This window comes from Electrophorus electricus, chromosome 8 (assembly GCF_013358815.1).
Source record: "Electrophorus electricus isolate fEleEle1 chromosome 8, fEleEle1.pri, whole genome shotgun sequence".
NCBI classification, from domain to species: Eukaryota; Metazoa; Chordata; class Actinopteri; order Gymnotiformes; family Gymnotidae; genus Electrophorus; species Electrophorus electricus.
The window spans coordinates 18,268,476-18,287,385 of NC_049542.1; the positions used below are offsets into that span (position 1 = coordinate 18,268,476).

The 18,910-nt window shown below is 39.5% G+C and overlaps 2 protein-coding genes across 5 annotated transcripts in view; both read right to left on the reverse strand.

The window, feature by feature from the left end:
• Window positions 1–880: 880 nt before the first annotated feature.
• On the reverse strand, window positions 881–12,581 carry pdcd6ip (programmed cell death 6 interacting protein). Of its 2 annotated transcripts, none has more exons than XM_026999759.2 (18): window positions 12,279–12,581; window positions 9,792–9,840; window positions 9,614–9,683; window positions 9,307–9,434; window positions 9,019–9,172; window positions 8,342–8,442; window positions 7,771–7,887; window positions 7,034–7,256; window positions 6,821–6,944; window positions 6,253–6,430; window positions 6,011–6,122; window positions 5,607–5,776; window positions 4,760–5,008; window positions 4,401–4,535; window positions 3,657–3,751; window positions 3,259–3,379; window positions 2,946–3,157; window positions 881–2,644 (listed from the first exon to the last, which is right to left on the reverse strand). In XM_026999759.2, exons 1-18 carry the CDS (start codon window positions 12,482–12,484, stop codon window positions 2,473–2,475), a joined length of 2,616 nt encoding a protein of 871 aa, XP_026855560.2. In that variant the 5' UTR covers window positions 12,485–12,581; the 3' UTR covers window positions 881–2,472. The 2 variants fall into 2 exon arrangements, with proteins under 2 accessions (XP_026855560.2, XP_026855559.2); XM_026999758.2 differs by having other exon boundaries at window positions 7,771–7,902.
• A 2,200-nt stretch (window positions 12,582–14,781) lies between these two features.
• ubp1 (upstream binding protein 1) overlaps window positions 14,782–18,910 on the reverse strand; it is a 13,422-nt gene continuing 9,293 nt past the window's right edge. The window contains exons 9-16 of one of the 3 annotated variants that reach the window (XM_035529285.1): window positions 18,887–18,910; window positions 18,465–18,519; window positions 18,141–18,234; window positions 17,964–18,054; window positions 17,787–17,878; window positions 17,088–17,230; window positions 16,343–16,394; window positions 14,782–16,253 (exon numbers count right to left, since the gene is read on the reverse strand). The exon at window positions 18,887–18,910 is cut by the window's right edge and continues 83 nt beyond it. In XM_035529285.1, coding sequence (XP_035385178.1) covers window positions 16,213–16,253; window positions 16,343–16,394; window positions 17,088–17,230; window positions 17,787–17,878; window positions 17,964–18,054; window positions 18,141–18,234; window positions 18,465–18,519; window positions 18,887–18,910 — 592 coding nt within the window. In that variant the 3' untranslated portion in view covers window positions 14,782–16,212. Of the gene's footprint in view, window positions 16,254–16,342; window positions 16,395–17,087; window positions 17,231–17,756; window positions 17,879–17,963; window positions 18,055–18,140; window positions 18,235–18,464; window positions 18,520–18,886 lie in introns of all 3 variants that reach the window. The other 2 variants (XM_035529283.1, XM_035529284.1) reach the window with 2 other exon arrangements.

Genomic DNA, 18,910 nt, shown 5'->3' on the forward strand with positions numbered 1-18,910 from the left:
TAAATGAGGACCTACACTGGTTGCCCCTGCATCATGTTAAAATGTTGGGAGTCTTCTGATGTGTGACAACTGTATTAAATGTGAGACATCAAAGCATTTACTGTAGATGGGTTTGAGTTTTTACTCCTCTGAGAGTAAGATATCCACACATGCGCCCTTCCTGGCTTGTCTGTCAGAGGTCTCGACTACATGCACCAGTTGAGACCTTGAGCCATCAAAGCATTTTTGTGATCTAGCCAGCCATGCAGACACAGGCATGCTGCTTAAGGGCTGGGGCTTCTCTGGTGACACTTTCCCGTATTTGTGAGTCATCATGGCAATATCACCATGGCTAAAATGTCGCAGGGGATAAAGATATAGAGAATTGGCATGTGTCCAACAATGTAGCACCTGCTTCTTGCGCTCATACTTTCGGACACCTAAACACTCGCAAGGGTATGAGCACACACCCACCCTTAGTAAATCTCTAGACAGAAGCATACAGAATTCCAGCTCTGTTACTGGAAGCACTGAGGATAATGGAAACAGTAAATGAAACACCTGCTCTTTTCTTCCTCTTTTGGTCACTGATTGGCTGTCCAAATGGAGGTATTTTCGTCAATGTCCAGAAAGGAGTTAGTACTCTGATGGTGACCAAGAACAAAGCACTTGTATGCTGACACATTAACTAACCCCATGTAAGGTTATCATGGTCCAAAGGTTAGCCATACTACAGCAATGGAAGATTTTAACTAAAATATGCAAAGTCTTCAGGGGTCTTTTCCGGTATAAATAACCATGTTTTTAATTTATTGAGAAACAGTAGTCTATCCTATTAAAACAAAGGACAGGAAAGATTTGTCTATGAAATCTCTAAAATAAAATTCACACAACTCTGCAGTGAGTTTGAAAGGTTTTAGTAACATTTTGTGGCAGAACACTGAAGCTAATTGGATTTCAAAGGATACAATAACAGCAGTGATTAAGTTCAAGGTCCAAGTGGATGATTTTAATGACAAAAAGCTGGACAAAAGTGCAAAAAAAAAAAAAAAAAAAAAAAAAAAAAAAAGTGCTCATTAAATGGGGATCTGCCTTTATACAAATGCTCACTTCAGTGAAACCTGGTAGAGGAATTCCTAATGTTTAGGCAGGGGAGCTGCCTTTACTTATCATGGCACTATTAACAAAACGAAAGGAAAAATGAGGTTAAGTGCTTCATTAAGTAGCATAATACCCTAAAACACCCTGTACCAACATGCAAGCAATTTTTCAGGGTGAAAAAGTGAGTAATTTCTGAAAGGCAAAGTCAAACACCTGATTCAAACTACATAATGCATGCATTTCAAATACCAAATATGAGAAAATGTATAATAACCTGCCTCCCAGGTATGTAGGTAATCTCCAAGGCTACACTACAGCATAAAACCACAGGAGAGCAATTTTAGGACATCCACACAATCATAATTCAGGAAATTACAAGCAAAAGGATGGACAAACAATAAAACACCATATGTAATATGTCAAACATCTGATACCCTAAAATGTGAACAAACTAGCCAACAAATCAAGTCATAACTTTAAATTGATCACTGGATATGGACAGAAAGCCCTTATTGCTGACTAAATTACATTGAGTGGGACTCTGTGCTGACACTCACCAAGAAAATGAGTGAAGGTTTGGCTATGGCAATAAACCACACCTGGCCATTTCTCTGTAATTTAAACTTTTGTTTTTGATGGAAGAAAATGATCGACCGTCAATGATCGATCGACAGTCTGAAAAACACACCCCTATTCCAGTATTACCCCTTGGAAGGACTACTAGTTCCATAAACACAACTGTAAAACACTCCTACAGCAAAACCTGACAAAACAAATGGGCACAAATACCACAGCAACACACTGATTTACAGAGAGGGAGCAATGAGTCATTAGCCATCGGACAAGTTTTAATCAAATTAGAACAAAAGGGAAACAAAAATGCAAAATCGTTTTTTGAGAGACAGATGCATTGTTTTATTCAATAGTTAAACTATTTGGTTCCCCAAGCACTGATTGAAAGATGAACAGAGAGATGCAGTGAAAGGATTATAGTAAAACTTTCTCCTAACAATTAATCAACTGCATAAGAAAACATCTACATAACCTGCATTAGATTGTATATATTTATATATGTATATATAAGTATTCATTACAAAAATAAGAAGATATAAGTAGCAGCAGGCAGTCAGCCTTTGGGAATGAGTCGGAGAATCAAAGAGAGAACGTGCAGAACCAGAGCAGAGCATCCCTCTGTGCTCTTCAGGAGGGTGGCCGTGGTTATTCAGGGCAATTCCCATTGGTCCTTCTAGTGTTCTAATTGCTGCCCACAGGAAGTCAGGTGTTAAATACAGAGATGAAGAGTGAAGGTATTAGAGATTAAGTGTAAAAGGAAGAAGTGCTAGGAGGCAGCAGGGCTGTGGCCGTGGCAGACACAGTAAGGGTAACAGCTGCCTACTGCTGGGGGTAGAAAGGCTGTTGCTGGGGTGGTTGTTGGGGATAGGGGTATGGCTGCTGGGCAGGAGGAGCTCCAGGATAACCAGCCTGCCCCTGGCCCTGATACGCCATGAAGGGCATATTATATCCATATACATATGGATTATACGCCACTGGCATCTGACAGAACCTGGTAGAGAAAGAGATATAGAGAGAGGACATGTAAATGTCTGTGCTTCCTCACTATACTCAGATTAATATCCAATTAGTCTCATTAGGAAGGAAGACATTTATTTAAAGTGGTGCAAAGGACATTGTAGAATCAGTTAATTTTGTGTAATAAAGGCTGAAAGGTCAGACGTTTAACAGGTGGAATTTTTTGGTTCAGTGATTAATGCAGCTGCCTTTACTGAATAAATGGTAAGTAGTGATGAAAAAAAAAAAAAAAAGGCAGCAAGAATAAAATTATTAAAAAACAAAAAGTTACATACCCTGGGTAACCCTGATAAGTTGGGTAGGGCGGTCCTTGAGCCTGTGAGGGTCCAGTGGGTGGTGCCACAGGTGGGGGATTGGAGCTGGCAGGAGGCGGGGCTTGACTAGCAGGTGTTTGGCTATTGATAGTGCTGCTACTGGCTGCCTGGGAGGTAAAGTTCGGAGGTGGTGGCCTTGCAGGTGGCTGAGCTTTAGCCTGAGGCTGAAGTGGCTAGAACACAGTGTTAGATCAGAATAAGAGAAGGTTATGTCATTATATATGACTAGATGTTGGTTATAGCCATATGACTGGATGCCTGACTGCACACTCACAAACACAGTCCTGGGGGCAGGGGTGGGGCCTCCTGCAGCAGGTGAGGAGGTATTGGACTGGTATGCTGGGACATTGAAGGAAGGCGCACTCGGCTCACGAGCAATACTCTGCTGCAACTCCCTGTCAATAGATGACGGCCAACATGCATGAGAAATGCATTCATGTTCATCATGTATACACACTATTACATAATGTATTGTGTACATAAATGTATCATGTATACACAATAATACAAATACTGGGTCAATCCACAAGTGATCACAAAGCAAGTTTTCCTCTGGATGTTATTCCACTGAAAATCATCCCAGGAATTAAATGCAACTGATACCATATGCATGAGTGTAAAAATGCCCCCATACAAGCATACATATGCAGACACACACAGCAAAGCACGTACTTCAGAAGTTCATCCCTTTCAGTCTTACGAGCAAAAACAATGTCACTGCACTTATTCTGGAACCTCAGCAGAATCTCAGTCAAATCATTGTAGAACTGTGGAATGAGAAGAGAGAAAGAGGAAGACCCAACATGTCAACAGGTGTATAAACCTGGTGGTATCCGAGCAAGATCATTTAAGACAAAAAAAAGCAGAATGTTCATGCAAAGAAGAGGTTACAAGTGGACAGTACTGATATTTAATTTAAAAGGCAGTGTTTCAACTCTCATTTGTACACTGCTATAATTCATACACATTTTACATGAACACCAATGTAGTGTCCAGCTGCAAAGATATAAGGGAAATTATATACCAATTCATCTAATTAAATGGAAAACAATGGAAAAACATGCAGTAAAAATATGAATCTCAAGCAAAGTGCTTTTAGCACCAATTCATCTAATGCCATTTATTAACATCTCTGGCATTTGGCAGATGTTCTTATGGAGTGACTCAGAGAAACTCTGGCTGTCTACATATGATTGAAAGTCATATATCCTTAATGCTGGTACATATGGGCCAAAGAGGCTATCAAGTTATTGCCAGAGAAAAGAGTCAGTAAAATATTGTTAAATCATGTCCAACATTTAAAACAAATGTGACACGGCTCATTTCCTGGCTACATTAGAAATCTTGTTCATGTAATGTAGAGTGATTTTAATCTTCAGTATATCCATCATCAGAACAAAAATACTGGGTGGGTACCTTGGTGCCCTCTTTGAGGTTTGAACTGATCTCAACATAGCTGTCATGAGCTGATGCCAGTTTCTTCAGCACCTCCTCCCTGTTGTTTGCCTCAGCGTTTGACTGCTTGAGTGTGGCAAACTCCTGATGAGATGTCTGACATGGAGAAACAGTAACAGCACACTGAAATCAGCACCTCAGGAAACATGCCTCAGGGGCTCAACATTTCATCATTACAACACCGACTGGACACTAGGAGAGACAGCAAAAACAAGCAAACAAACATCTGAATAATGAACACACAAATGTTCACATTTGATATAGTAGCTTGAAAAGGTCCAGCCAGTTTGCTGGGCCTAGGTTCTTCTGGGAGCGTGTACCTGTACTTGGGCCAACAGGTCATCCTGTGCACAGAGATTCTGCTTGACACGCTGTGTGTGCGCACCGTAGCGAGTGTCCAGCTCTGTAGTGGAAAGGGCCTCCTCATTAATGGCCCCATCCTGAGCCAGTGCAGTCAGGAATTTTGTAGTCATGTCAAATGTCACGGCCTTTATCTCTTCTTCTAGAACCTCACGATTTCGCTTGACTTCATCCAACTGCTGCAGCTGAGCCTTCAGTACGTTCACCACCTGCAGCGGGGAAGAGACTTTAGGGTTTTAATCTGGATTCCTGTGTACTTTCACACTGCCTCAGCAAAGCTAAATACTGTGTAGAGAATTATCACACAATAGGAAATGGTGAGGGGAGGAAAAAAAAAAAAAAAAGTCAGCTATGCCGCATTTCTGAAATATGGATGAAAGAGTTTGTACAGTATTCATCACACACATGGAACAGTATTTTATCCAATTTCCAAATAATTTCCTTTTTTGCCAGTCTTGTCAAATACAGATAGAGTAATTCAGTCTGCTTTTATTTGGAGTCTAAACTAAAGCTTTGTAGGTGAAGATTTTCAGCTTTAACCTCCTTTCTCGCATTTGTTTTCCACCTAATAGATCTTAGCCTGCAAGGGATCACATTACCACAAACACTGCAGTTTGCATCTTTTGATGTTTGAACTTTTGTTAAACATAACTCCCAGCCATAAAAAGTAGATGGTAGAGAATGAATCTATGTGAGCACTGGTACAAAGATGGAATTACCCCAGGTTGTATATTGCAATACTAGCCAGATTTGAACTGAAGCTTGTGCGTGTGCATGTTTGCATGTATATGCATGTGTGTGCGGTACCTCGCTGCCCTGCAAAGTATTGGCAGGGTTGGCTGAAGGAATAGCAGCACACAGCTCGCTTTCTGGCTTGCAGAGGAGAGCAATCATCTCGCAGTGAGTGTTGTAGCGCTCCCTTACCACCTGGTCAGCCTGCACAGCCTTGTCCAACACGTTGCGGAAGTTACTACCCTCTACGCACAGAAAACAAACAACATATATTTGAACTTATGTAAAGAAACATTCTGTTGGGGAATATGAATATCAATTAGAGCAATGTCTTCCAACAACATGGCTAGAATGTACATAAAAAAATAAGGAAAAGTATTTAAAAAAAAGTGTGTATAAAACCATTACAAACACTTGACTTAACCAAAATTATCTGTGAATGTTGGCCTGGACCCTCTGAAAAAGCCTCTACAATTTACCTGCTCTAAGGGGTTTGTAGAGATCTCCTGATGGAGTTCTGTTCCACCGCTGGCTGAATTTGGCTCTAAGTTCATTGTCTGTTGTCTCTTCATCATCCAGCATCTTTAGAGACTATAAAACCAAACAAACAACAAAATGAAATCCTCTTAGCTGTGGCCATGACCACCAATCAATGGAGTCAGATTTCAGAGGTCATGTCTGTGTGTGTTGGCACATGAGAGACATGGAGCAAGAGCCCAACCTCATCCAGTATCTCACGGTTCCTCTGCAGGAGCTCGGGCAGATCTTTGATGAGCTGTTCTATGCTGTGCAGACCACCTTGCTGGACCACAGCTCGACTCTTCTCCAGAATGGACTGTGGGACTGAGTCTCCAGAGAGATCCTCCAGTGCTGCCGGCAGGTTCAGGGAGGCAAGCACCCTGACCAGACAATAATCACCAACCAATAACTGATACAATCAACCCAGAAGCAGACTATTACCAAACAGATTTCAGTAAAATTCACCAAGGAGTAAATAAAAAAATATCACACTTAAACAGCAAACATCAATCTTAATTCCATATTATTGTGAATGTTTGAATGTGAATGTTAGAAATAGGTTAACTTATTTAAAATCACTTCTGTGCACTTCATAAAGACCTCTGAGGTTAATAAAATTGTGATAATATTTTATCAGAATCATTCACTTAAGTGTATGGAGTAGCCTGCTGTTGCTTTGGCTGCTAGATGTTGCAATGCCACTGAAATTCTTAGAGTCATTAAAGAAACCTACGCCAGTTTAGATTTTGTTATATTTAATCAAATCTCACCCATTGCAGAGGTTGGTTGCCTCTCTCAGTTTGCCCACAAGTCTGTTGACCAGATCAGCCTTCCTAGAGCTGGCTATGCTCAAAGACTGCTGCACTTGCATAGGCACCATCTTCTCAAAAAGATCTGAAAAAACAACCATATCAGAACAGTTAACAGTCAAAGATAAAAATGTAAAGGAAATGACTTAAGAATTTCAGCAATCATAAAGTCACCTGTGAACTTCTGGCTGAGTGGAACTTGAATGGCAGTTGACTTAACGAGTGCTGCCTTGCCAATGTGCTCCAGATCTTTGACCTCAGGGACACGGTCATGGTAGATGAAGTCATTGTCTTTCTTGGCAGCTGTGAGAGCACGGCTGATCTTGTCAGAGAGATCCTTAATGTTCACATACTCATCATAGCGAGATGCCACAGTCTTCACAAGCTCCGTGGCATGCTGCAGAGGCATGGAGAAAAAAAACAAATAATTACAAATAATTGCAGACTGTAATTAGTTAAAATGTAATGTTTTATGGCATTTACAGAACACTGTGATTTTTGTACATGGTTGGTTATTTATATTGGTCTGTGTCCATGAGTTATGTTATGTCTCCCTCTTTCTGGTGTGTTTTATCTTCAGGCAATCTGATATACTTGTTTCTGTGTGAGCCTGTTAAAGCAGTGTTCATGAGCAGAAACTCTTCAGAGTTGTCTTCTATGAAGATGCCACAATATGCAGTAAACAAACATTATTCCACAAGATAAAAGTCATGAAAGCAAAACTTCAATAATTTACTTATAGAGACAAACACAAACTTAAAAAGGTTTGTAAAATAAACATGTTATTAAATGTTTCCATTGTTAAAACAAAATGCTAATGTAACAAATTCATATCCTTTTCCTGCTAAGGTGACCTAAGGGGAATTGGATAATGAAAAACAGCTTTTTAGGGAAACTGTGCACACACCAACCTGAAGACGAGCAATCTCCTCTCCAAACCGCTTCTTCTGGTTTGCCACTGCTGACTGGTGAAGCTCTGCATTGGCTTGCATCATGCAGTGCTTGGCAGCCAAGACTGGAAGCACTTCCTGGAAATAAAAATACTGACCAGGGAGAGGCAACCACAAACAAACAAACAAACAAACACCACGGCAACCACAAACAAACACCACGGCAACCACAAACGAGCACAGACACACAGCACAGGGCGCAAGAAAAGAGAACAGAACAGCAAATCAGCACGCAACCTTCAGCAAACCCCAACCAAACCTCCACAATGCTCATGCAGCATTCACACTCACAGATCACTCGGAGGACAGACAGAGGCAGGAAGGCGAAATAATTTGTATGTTGTGTGTGTCTGTACTGCGTCTGAGAAGACAAGTGGTGTCCACTGACACCTTTTAAATGTAAGAGACAAACACAAACAGTGCTGCATGCAATGTGTCAGCCTTGAAGGGTTATACTGTTCCACAATGACCCCTTCTGGTCATCTCGCTACTGATAAATGCCTGTGCTGATGTAAAATTCAAGTGGGCGTACTTTGGGCAGGTTCTCTTTTAATTGGCACTGCTTGAAAGCATCACCATAGAAATCTGCAGCCTGGTTGGCTAACTTAGCTATAATGGCATCCTTCATCTTGTCTGCAAAACAAACACACACACACACACACACACTTATTATATTCTAGCACTTATTGTTTATAGCACTTATCATTGTTTAAGATAGACCTTATATATTTTGCACTTCTAGGGATCAGCATTCATCCCTGTAAATGTAAACAAAACTAAACAAACAAACAAAAAAACCCTACACAAATATTTTGTTAAATATACCTGCCATCAAATATCTAAACCTGCTAGTTATCTGTAATATAATATCTAGACCTGCTAGTTATCTTATTTGCAATGCGTTGACAATATCTAAAAACATTCCACATAGCTTTGCACAACAAACTCAACCAAGCAGGTGCATTGACAATGATAAACACTGCTGTGGCTGATGCTCTCATGAGTACCACACCCACTGCTTTGCTAGTACCCTGTCAATGACACTGCTGTGCTGAGAAAGGTCAGCCATTTAAATCATATCTGGCCAGCAATATGCAAGGACTGCAGCATATAATTATGGAAAATTACTTTGATTTTGCTTGATGTGCAGACCTAAAGCTAGACCCATTTTAAACAATCGATCCCATGTTACATCCCAACTGCACACACCTGCAGTGGCTTTGAGGACGAAGACCTCCTGGGCCTGGCTAAGCATGATCTGACTGAGGGTGCCCACTGTCTCTGGAGAAATGTCCATAGTAGGCTCGTGGTTCAGAGAAGACAGCACTGTGTCCTTTATGTGTGCAAAAGCACCACTTGCCATCTAAAGAGACAGAGGGTAGTATTACAAAAATATAAGAACCTGCATGTTTATTCCCATGTATTTTCCAGGAGTGAATACAGGCAGCTGATTATTTTCTATTGTGCTGGAGTTCAGTGGTTCTAAGTGAAACTGACCTGGTAAAACTTGGCAGATGCCTTCAGTCCTTCATCATTGTCCAGGTTTTGTTCTGAGGCTATCTGACTAGCCAGTGCTCCAATATTAAACAACACGCATGTCTTCTCATAGCCCACACTTGCCAAGGCTGAAACATGCACATATACCACAAAGTTTTATTAGCTCTTTAACACAGGACAGAGATCTTACCTGCTGGAAAGAAAGAAATTTATATATATATGATAGATAGATAGATAGATAATAGTAATAATAAAAAATAATAATAGAAATAAATAAAATGTTTTTGCAGGGTTTGTGAGAGATTACCAAGCTTAACTGAGCCACCAAATAGAGATCCTTTATCAAAAGCATCTTTCCATGTGAATGTTAAGCACAGCTGCAACATAAAAATTAGAATTATTGACTCATTTTCATAAAAGACTTGTTTATATAAAAATGTATTTTAATCTGTATAAGTTCATGTACACATATTTATTACCATTACCTCAGGAAAAGGAAATTTAGGCTCGACTGCACAGAGCTGGTCATAATAGCTAGGAGGAGAGAGAGAGGGAGAGAGAGATAAATAGCTGATAAACAATTTTATAGGCAATCCTATATGAGAAAGTCACTCAAAATTAATAAGTATTTTTGGAGACCTGTCATGATTACAAGCCACAAATGAGTAGAATTATTAATTAATTAAAAGCTACCTATTTGTTTCAATCCCTGTATATATAAACGAGATTAATTAAAAGTGAATACTCTGAGGAAAATACCCTTTTTTTAACTGATGACTTTTGCATGGCATGTGTTAAAACACAACCCTGCCTACAAGATGACACTGGCTAAAACATTGTACAGAGTTAAGCTTTTTGTTTGTTAGTGGTTTCCCTATTTTCTCTTTGAATACATGAACAATTTCCTCTCATGAGTGCAAATGCACATTTGTTTTCAAGGTCAAGCTGAGGATAAAGTAACTTGAGCCAATAACAGTGAGTGGATCGGCTGACACTTGAGTCTTTCCCAACCTTCTGATATAACTTCAGTAAGCTTTAGTCAATCCATCAAAGCAAAGAATTTCATGTAAACAGATTTAACTGCTGTCACCGTGCTTGTGACATGACTAGGAAATTCCCCAACATGAAGCTATTTTGAGTAACTCCTCTACACAGTCACCTGACTGTTGACAAGCATCCAAAAGAAAAATATGAAATTAAACTCTAAAATAATTTCTACCATATGAACACAAAGTTCTCTTTTTGGTCAAACATAGTAAACCTTTTACCTTAATAAAGTAAAACCTACTAAATTATTCAGCTTACGACATCGGGGCCATAAAAAGGGGAAAAGGCGTGGGGATCAAACAAAAGGCCTGTTTCTACAGAAACGCAAAGTCCATTCACTCTTCACATGAAAGAAAGCAGCTGAAAACTTAATATAGGCCAAAGCTATTGAGAATCCAAATGCATAGTGCTCACTTTGATTAAGTAAAGCACAGTAAAACAGACAGACATGTTTGGAGTAACTGGAGTAATACCTGGCAGACATACTTCTGATGAGTCACTGCTTGGGTATTCAGTTACCATCAGCAGTTTCACGGTAGCATTAGGAAATACATTTATTCCCAGGAATGATGAACACAGTATAACAGACTTAGTAGTTTTAAAGTTTATTATATACGACTGAAATATTTCATTATTCATCTCTCACGTCACATTTAAATTAGCTGAAATAAAACCATGAGCTTCACAAAAGGAAACCTGCATTTTTGTTTAACAAACCAACACTGTTTCCTTGACTTTTCCATATGCAAAATCACTGTTACTGATCAAACCCGTTTTAGAGAAGCAACCTGACAAATTCTCTTAGTCAGCACTAACTACTGTGTTAAAATAAACTGCGTCATGCAGCCTTTTGAAAGCCAAGCCGAATCGATATTATCAAGCATGATCTAAACCTATACAAAAGTATTTTCCGTATTCCTGCCTTCCACCCCCAACAGAATTTCACGCATGTAACGCTAGAGCTGTCAGTTTTTTTTTTTAAATCGTTAAACAAAAACACATGACGTAACTTTGCTAGCCTAACGTTGATAAGCCTTCTCAATGTTGCGAAGTGTTTGTCTCAACACCTGTATAATCAATTAATCGGCATAATGCCTTTTAATTTGTCAGAAGCAAAAACATTATTATATAAAAACCGGTTTAGGTTATGTGATTCTTTTTGACAAGTATAACTATTTACGTTGTCACAAACATGCAATGACCGTTAAGCTAACCAGCTCTCTCTTATTACCCGGTTACTTAGGTTAGCTAGTTAGCTAACGCTAGCTACGTAATAAGGTGCGGGGTTTGCCAGAAAGACGTGAGGATTATATATTATAGCTAAATAGCTAGCGGTTAGCTAAATACCAACACATTTCTTGACGCGTTAGCTGGCTAGTTTTTACGGTTTTAGAACAAAATCTCCGTTTCCCTGTGCTTACTAATGAGCCAACTAACATTTCTGTAGCTGTAAACTAAGCTAGCTGGGTGACAGGTATTCTCTCTTCAGATAGCGTTAGCTAACCCAGTGCTAGCTTGGCTCATTAGTTAACGTTACAGCTGTAGGTTAGCTGAAGATAGCTAACTAGCTAACGTTAGCCCAATTGTAAGTCTATCTATATCTAACCGTAGTGTTGGTAACGATGCACAGGTTACTTAGTCAGATTAAACAAACGTTTGACGGAAAATTCCTTTGACTGGCTAACAACAGCCACGACGACAAGCTATCCGACTAGCTATTACGCTAGTTAGCTAGGCGGCTGCGATAGCTACTTAATAGCAAGCAGATCCTATTAGGTTAGCTTATATATCTTAGCGTTAACTAGATCAATGTGTTGTTAGCAAGCTTAGTACATCGATTATCTTACTTGTAAAAATTGCAGCATATTAGACATTACTATCAACGTAATTAGACAACTGGCTATTTTAATATAAGGGAAACTCACCGTAAAAGTATCTCCAGCGAGCTTTCGTGTTTGTCCAGCGGCCTCCCCAAAGCACTTTTACGCAGTTTATTCAACTCATCCACTGCGCGAAGATACTCAGCTTGTTCCTCACCCGCTGGATAAGCAGAAGTGATAAATTTCGACAGCGGCTTCAATAAATCGACTTCTGAAGTCTTCTTTAAGGGGACTGAAATAAATGTCGCCATTTCGGGCCACAAAAACGTCTGTTTATGGAGAATGGAAACCAGCAGACACAAAAAACAACGATCCTTTACTTCCTGGATCCTGCGTGAGATGTCAAGTGACGTCTAAGTATTTTCCAAGTTGCGTATTTTATCGCGAGCGTGATCGTGCCTAGGAGTTGCACTACAAATACAAAAAAAAAAAGGTTTAAACCCATTTGAATTTACCTGTATTTTTTTGAATGAATGGTGTTAAAATTATATGGCAAATTAAAAACAACATACAGATTATTTTACAGTGACACATTTATTGAGTAAAAGGATGAAGCAGTGAATGTCACTGATGAGGAAAAAAGGGTATTTTAACCATTACATTCACTAACAAGTGTCAGGGGTGTACCAGTAGGGGGTAATTGATTACCCAAAACAATAGATCCTATTTTTTCCACATGTGATGTAATTGTTTACAACTTTTACAACAAGATATTGAAGGGTCCAACAGAAATTTGCACAGAGCTCAGGAATCTCTGGAACATTCCTGATTTATCCTCTTCAGTGGCAAATATCTTCAATAGCAGCTAATCTTTCCTGTACAAGTCAGGAAGCATTCTGGCAAATTCCTCTATACAGAGCTCTTTTAGTTTATATAATTTTGGGCTATCCTGCTCACACATGCTGCTGTTGACAATGCTGCAGCACTTCTGAGGGACTGAGGTCAGGACTTGCCAGTTGTACACTGTTGATTTGTGACTCTGTTAAACTATTTTTATGCTGCATGGCCCAATCCAAGTTTTGGTCACCGATGGCCAGCCATCTTGTCTGAAGATTCTACAACAGACACAGTCATTGATCTTTGCAGAATTCCCCGTTATAAGTGAAATAGCAACAGTGAATTTCTTCACTTTGCAAACTGTCTGCTTGCCTGTGGACTGATGGATGCCTAGATCTTTAGAAATTCTTTCATATCTCCTTTCAGTTAAATTAGCTTCAAATGTTTTTCCCTGAAGATTGAGAAAAATGTTGGAATGCTTATCTGTTTGTATTTTTTTAATGACAGGTAGTATCAAACAACAATTGAATCATTCAGAAACTCCAGCACTCCTTAAAAGTTGTTTTTCCTAGAGGTTCACATACCATTTCCATCAATTACCTTAAATGTCTAACACACATCTTCAATAAAGATATGGTAATATAAAATGCTCTTGCAAATCTATAAGAAATATTTCCTTCTCTTTTCAGTCCATGTATATTATGCATTGCTTTTGTAGCCAACTGTACTGGACATTACTGTTATAGTTTCTTGAAAAACATTAGCCAAGTCAATATTTATTTTCAATCATATGTCAGTTAATTTGTGGCTTTCAGAAACTGATATTAACTGATAATTAACTAATTTTACATCACCCTACATGGACATGTTTCATAACAGACACTTTTAGGAGGTTTGTGGGATACTTAGATATTTTTTATTATTATTAAGTTACTTTCCCATGGTACTTTTGGAAACACCTGGAGTGAATCTTTACTTCTAGCTTCCCTACATTTAGTTATACAACCAGCAGTGTTTATTAATAAAATATCCTTTAAATTAAGTAATAGGTCAAATCTTTATCTGTGGAACCAATCCATCAGCATGGAAATCCTGGAATACCATTAAATGAATGCATCATTCTTAATGTATGGAACCTGATTTTGACAGTCTACCTTCTAAAGCTGTTTAACATTTATATTACCTATTTCTGTTATCATTGCTTACTATTTATTTCACAGACATTAGAGTTGCAGATCAAATCCTGGTGCATGCAAATTATTTGTTAGAAATGTGAAATTTTATATTGTTTATAAAAATATTTGTAGCCTCATGTCTATTAGGGGGATACAATGCCAACATTTCAGTTTGAACCAGTTTGATGCCTTCATCTGGAATACACTGTGAATGAAAACATTCTGAATGCAGAATGTCAGTTCAGAAATATGGTTAGGAAATAAGTGTAGAATTCACCTTGACTCACATGCTGCCAGGCTGCCTTGAGCCTCTATGCATTTTACAGCTCTTTAACTCTATAAATTCCATTTTAACCTTTAACATTCAAGCACAAAAGCAGTCAAACATTAGTTGTTTAGTCTTTTAACTTTTTCTGTTCACTTAGACATAAGTAGATGCCATATCAGTCCATAGATATATAACAGCAATACTCACAATAATTCATATGTATAAGGAATTATACATGTGTTCTTAGCTTTATGGTGTTAAACAGATGTTATCCTGCGTAAAGAGCAACTGAACAGAATTCGAGTGCTAAAAGTGCTTGAGAACAAGATGTATTAAAATTATTTTATTTCTCATACAGGCATGAAATTTGTACATCCCAGCAACCTCCAATACAAGAGAGGCTTCCTTATACATACAGTGATATGGAAGTACCATAATTGTTGTCATGAAAACTCAAGAGGACATCCCATGTGATCTACAGAGAGCAAGAGTGTTGAATCTTCCCCATAGCCCCTAATTTTGTTAGTTGCAACATTATGGTAGTTTGGGGGGTAGTGGATGGGGCAAACATACCTGATACCAGATTCAGATCACATCCAACACAGTGACACTCTAGTATGCTCACATCAGTGCAAACTTGGTCAGTCCTTTCATTCAGAATTAAAAGAGGGCAACATTCCTGCCCTCCATGCTTAGTGGCAAAAATAAGACACAGTACATGCCAAAGCACAGCTGCCCAATGCATTACTATTGAGATAAATCAACTAAACAGTCCCTAAATGTATGAGGGGGAAAAAGGGAGGGTTAAAAAAAACAAACAAAAAAAAAAAAAAACCCCACACAGACCTTGCTTTGATTGGCTTCTGCTAGGCTGAGTACAGCTTCAGCAGTTAACAGACACGTTTATACAGCTCTTCAAAAAAGGTCTACCTTTTTTCTACCAGTCCTCAGAAGCTACTGAGTTACAGGATCTAGTAAATAGTTTGTTTTTATGGCACCAGAGATGATTGGTCTTGGTAGGAGAAGCAGACAAGCAGCATTGTCATTTACAACTTTATTTAAAAGAGCTGAAAACCCAACCCAAACTCCATAGTTGACAGCCAATAAACAAGCTACAGGTGATCATACTCACACAGGAATCATTTCTTCTGTGCAGACACAAAAGGTGTCTTGCGTCAGGAAAAAAACAAAAAACAACTGAACCAGGAAAAAGTCATTAAAAAAATCTGTAGTCCTTTTTTGATAGACATCTATGTCAGTCAATCTACCATCACAGCCACTATCAAAGACAGAGTAAACTACTGTCACAGAACTGTAAAGTGATACAGGTCTGCGTCACAGTCTGGAGGCTGCACACTCTCTCAAGACTGTCCAAGACCATCCTGCTTATGCAGAAAGGTTCAGGCTACTCTGGTTTTTCTAGCCTTGCATTTCTCCCAATACATCATATAAGCACATCCACACCCACTCTATAGAGCTCTGCCATCCTACCCACACACACACACACACACACACACACACACACACACACACACACACACCTAGGGGTTTCAATATGAAACAGCATACACGCTGAAGTCAGATTCTAACAGTTAGGCCACTGCCACCCTCAGCTCAATCTCTCTTGTATCAGACACGGAGATAGAGTCGAGAAGGAGAAAAAGAGGACGGATGGAGTGTGTTCAGTGCTCGAGAACGGCGGTGAGAAAGCTCAGCGGCGTCGTGTCCATGCGCTTCCCCCCTCAGTCTCCCACAGTAACTACTTCAGCACCAGATGGAAACCATCGCTTGCATCATCTGCTGGGAGAACACAGGGGCAGAGTTAGAGGGTCTGTCCATAGGAATGGGGCTGTAACAATGTCAACAAATATAACAGCACAGCTGATTACCTTTTAATGTGCTGACAATGAAGCAACTCTCATCAGCGAAATTAGACACCATCTACAATGAAGGTAACACAGTTATGCATTTACAGTGTATCCGGTTTTATTGATCAGAAATCAGAGCACCATTACATGCTCCATGGTGTGCACACAACAGTTCTGTGCTAAATTTGATCGCAAAGAGCACAACTAAAGCACAATAATAAATTCTGGTGTGAAATAATGCAAGACTACAGCTAACAAGAGGGTGTGACATCTGTCAGAGTGACAAAAACAGTGGAACCAACTCAACCACAACTACCAGATTGGCAGTGGCGAGATATACCGGAGTCTGGGCTTTAAGGATAGGGGTGTAGATGTAGGCCTGTATCATAATTAGGATGAAATTAGTTGGAGCCTGAATTGTCGTGCTAAGAACACTGCTCATGTCTTCACCAGGGTGGAGCTGGGTGGTGGTGACTCAGTGTATTATCAAGAACAAAACTGCATACACCACATTAGCTAGGTGGTGCTGTCTCACAGTAGTGCACAGCACTTTGATTACCCTCATTTCTCATAATTCAAAATTAAATTCAGCTCCTCATTGCAAAAAAGATGCAGTTTACCTTCAATACTTCTACAGAATAGAATAATAATAATCCTATAGACAAAACAGCCCTAAAGGTACTAGAGGATACCTGGTTTTACACTTAAACCAGTTCAATAAATTGTATGTATGTACATGTGTTTGTGTGCACACTTGTATGTGTACCTGATCACTGAGAAGGATGTGTATTCCTGTGGGCCCCTGCCTGTAGACGTGACCGATATGGGTAAGCGGCAGACTCAGCACACAGGATATTTTCCTCGTCAGCTCACGAGCGGTCATCTCCTCAAGGTACAGCGCATGATAAACTACAAACACATCCAATTACACTAAGTAATGTAGTTCCTATGCTAAAAGTCTAAACCAAAAAGACACACACCAAAACACACAACACATATAGCAGACATGGTTGGGTTGTGGTGAATACAAGTAATTCACAATGGATTCAAAATATTGAAATTATTTGCATTCAGTTCATCAGGCCCAGAATCCAGAACACAAGTACATTTGTGCCACTTGATTTCTAGTTATTGTTTAGCTTCCCGATGGGGGGAGGATCAGACTGTAACTAATGCTTTTCATGAGTTCAGGTCCCCTCCAGCCACAGTTGGATGCAAGTGAATGGCAGCCCTCAAAATTGTGTTGTCATACAAATGAGCATATAATACTGAGCATGTGCAAAACGTCTAAAACCACAGTATGACTTGAGACATTCAAGCCTTTATGTCTGTGAGGTATGCTACCTGAGGACAGAGGCATTAGAACCTGTATGTTTACAAGCACAGCAGCTGTATTTAGCCCCTGAGCTCCCCATAGGTGTATATGCACACATACTGTGTATGGCTGTGGGACTGCCATGTTCACCGTTCTTGCTGTGGCAGCGTCTCTCCAGCAGGGGGCTCTCACTCTCAGACACGTCCTGACACACATAAACCGTCAGCAGAGGCCGGACTGATCTGCAGGCATACACACAAATATGCATAAACAACTGTTTATATACTATTGATAAAGACTAGATTACACAAATACAGACACGATTACCTTGATTTTAGTGCATTATAGAGTCGGATTCCATCAGCTGGCCCACAGATTTGGACCAAATCTTCACGAGTCAGCTTCAGTAGATCAGAACCTAACAAATAACAAAATGACAATCAAATTTCACTTTAGTGCTTGGGTGTTTGTCTTAGATCTTAGAGAAGGGGATCGAAAGGGTACCTGAGAAATGGGTGAAAAGCCGACTATAGGAGTTAAACCTGTTCTTATGAAGCCACTGCTGCACATCCTGCATTGAAGCGGTGGAGCTTAAAGACTGACAAAGATAAAGAGATAAAGCACAATTAACAATTAATTAACAATTAAGAAAAATGCTATAACCCAACAAGACACTGCTACAGTAATATAATTTAACGAGGCACTACTACAGTGCTATGATTTAATGAGACCCTGCAACATTACTGTGATTTAACAAGACAGTTACAGTACTATGATTTCTAGAATATTATGTAATTGCGCTTTTAAGTAAACATATCTAGCACTAACCTCCACAGAGACATGGCTGCCAGCATCTCCTTGATGGTTAGGTGAAGACGATTCACTAAGATTAAATAAATAAATAAATAATCAAATTAGAAAGCTTGCTTATGATGTAAATGTCAGTTTAACTGGTGATAATGCCTTGGTTTATAATAAAGCTTCCTCGTCATCAAATATGGCATCATTAGAGTGGTGACTGAATGATTAGTACACAGTTCTGTCACACCTTTTATCCTCTCAATATTTTGCCAACATCATGCACAGTTCTGAAGGAATTTTCCCTCCTTTTGAATTTAAACACATGTTATGCATCATCATTCTTGCTTTAGTGCTAAAATCCCAAACAACCTTTTCTGCCAAGGTATACTCGGAAAAAAGATGGGAAAGGAGGATGTGGCATTTCCGTGTGTGAGCTGTGTTGTGGTTACCTCTCGGGTACAGCACTGGCACTG

Bases quoted from the DNA above. Each gene is read 5' to 3' on its own strand.
- pdcd6ip (XM_026999758.2), bottom strand. From the start codon at position 12,484: ATGGCGACATTTATTTCAGTCCCCTTAAAGAAGACTTCAGAAGTCGAT. The intron at 9,173-9,306 runs GTCAGTTTCACT...CTGTCTCTTTAG, and splicing joins CATCTGCCAAGTTTTACCAG to ATGGCAAGTGGTGCTTTTGC. The intron at 3,752-4,400 runs GTACCCACCCAG...CTCATTCCACAG, and splicing joins ACCTCAAAGAGGGCACCAAG to TTCTACAATGATTTGACTGA.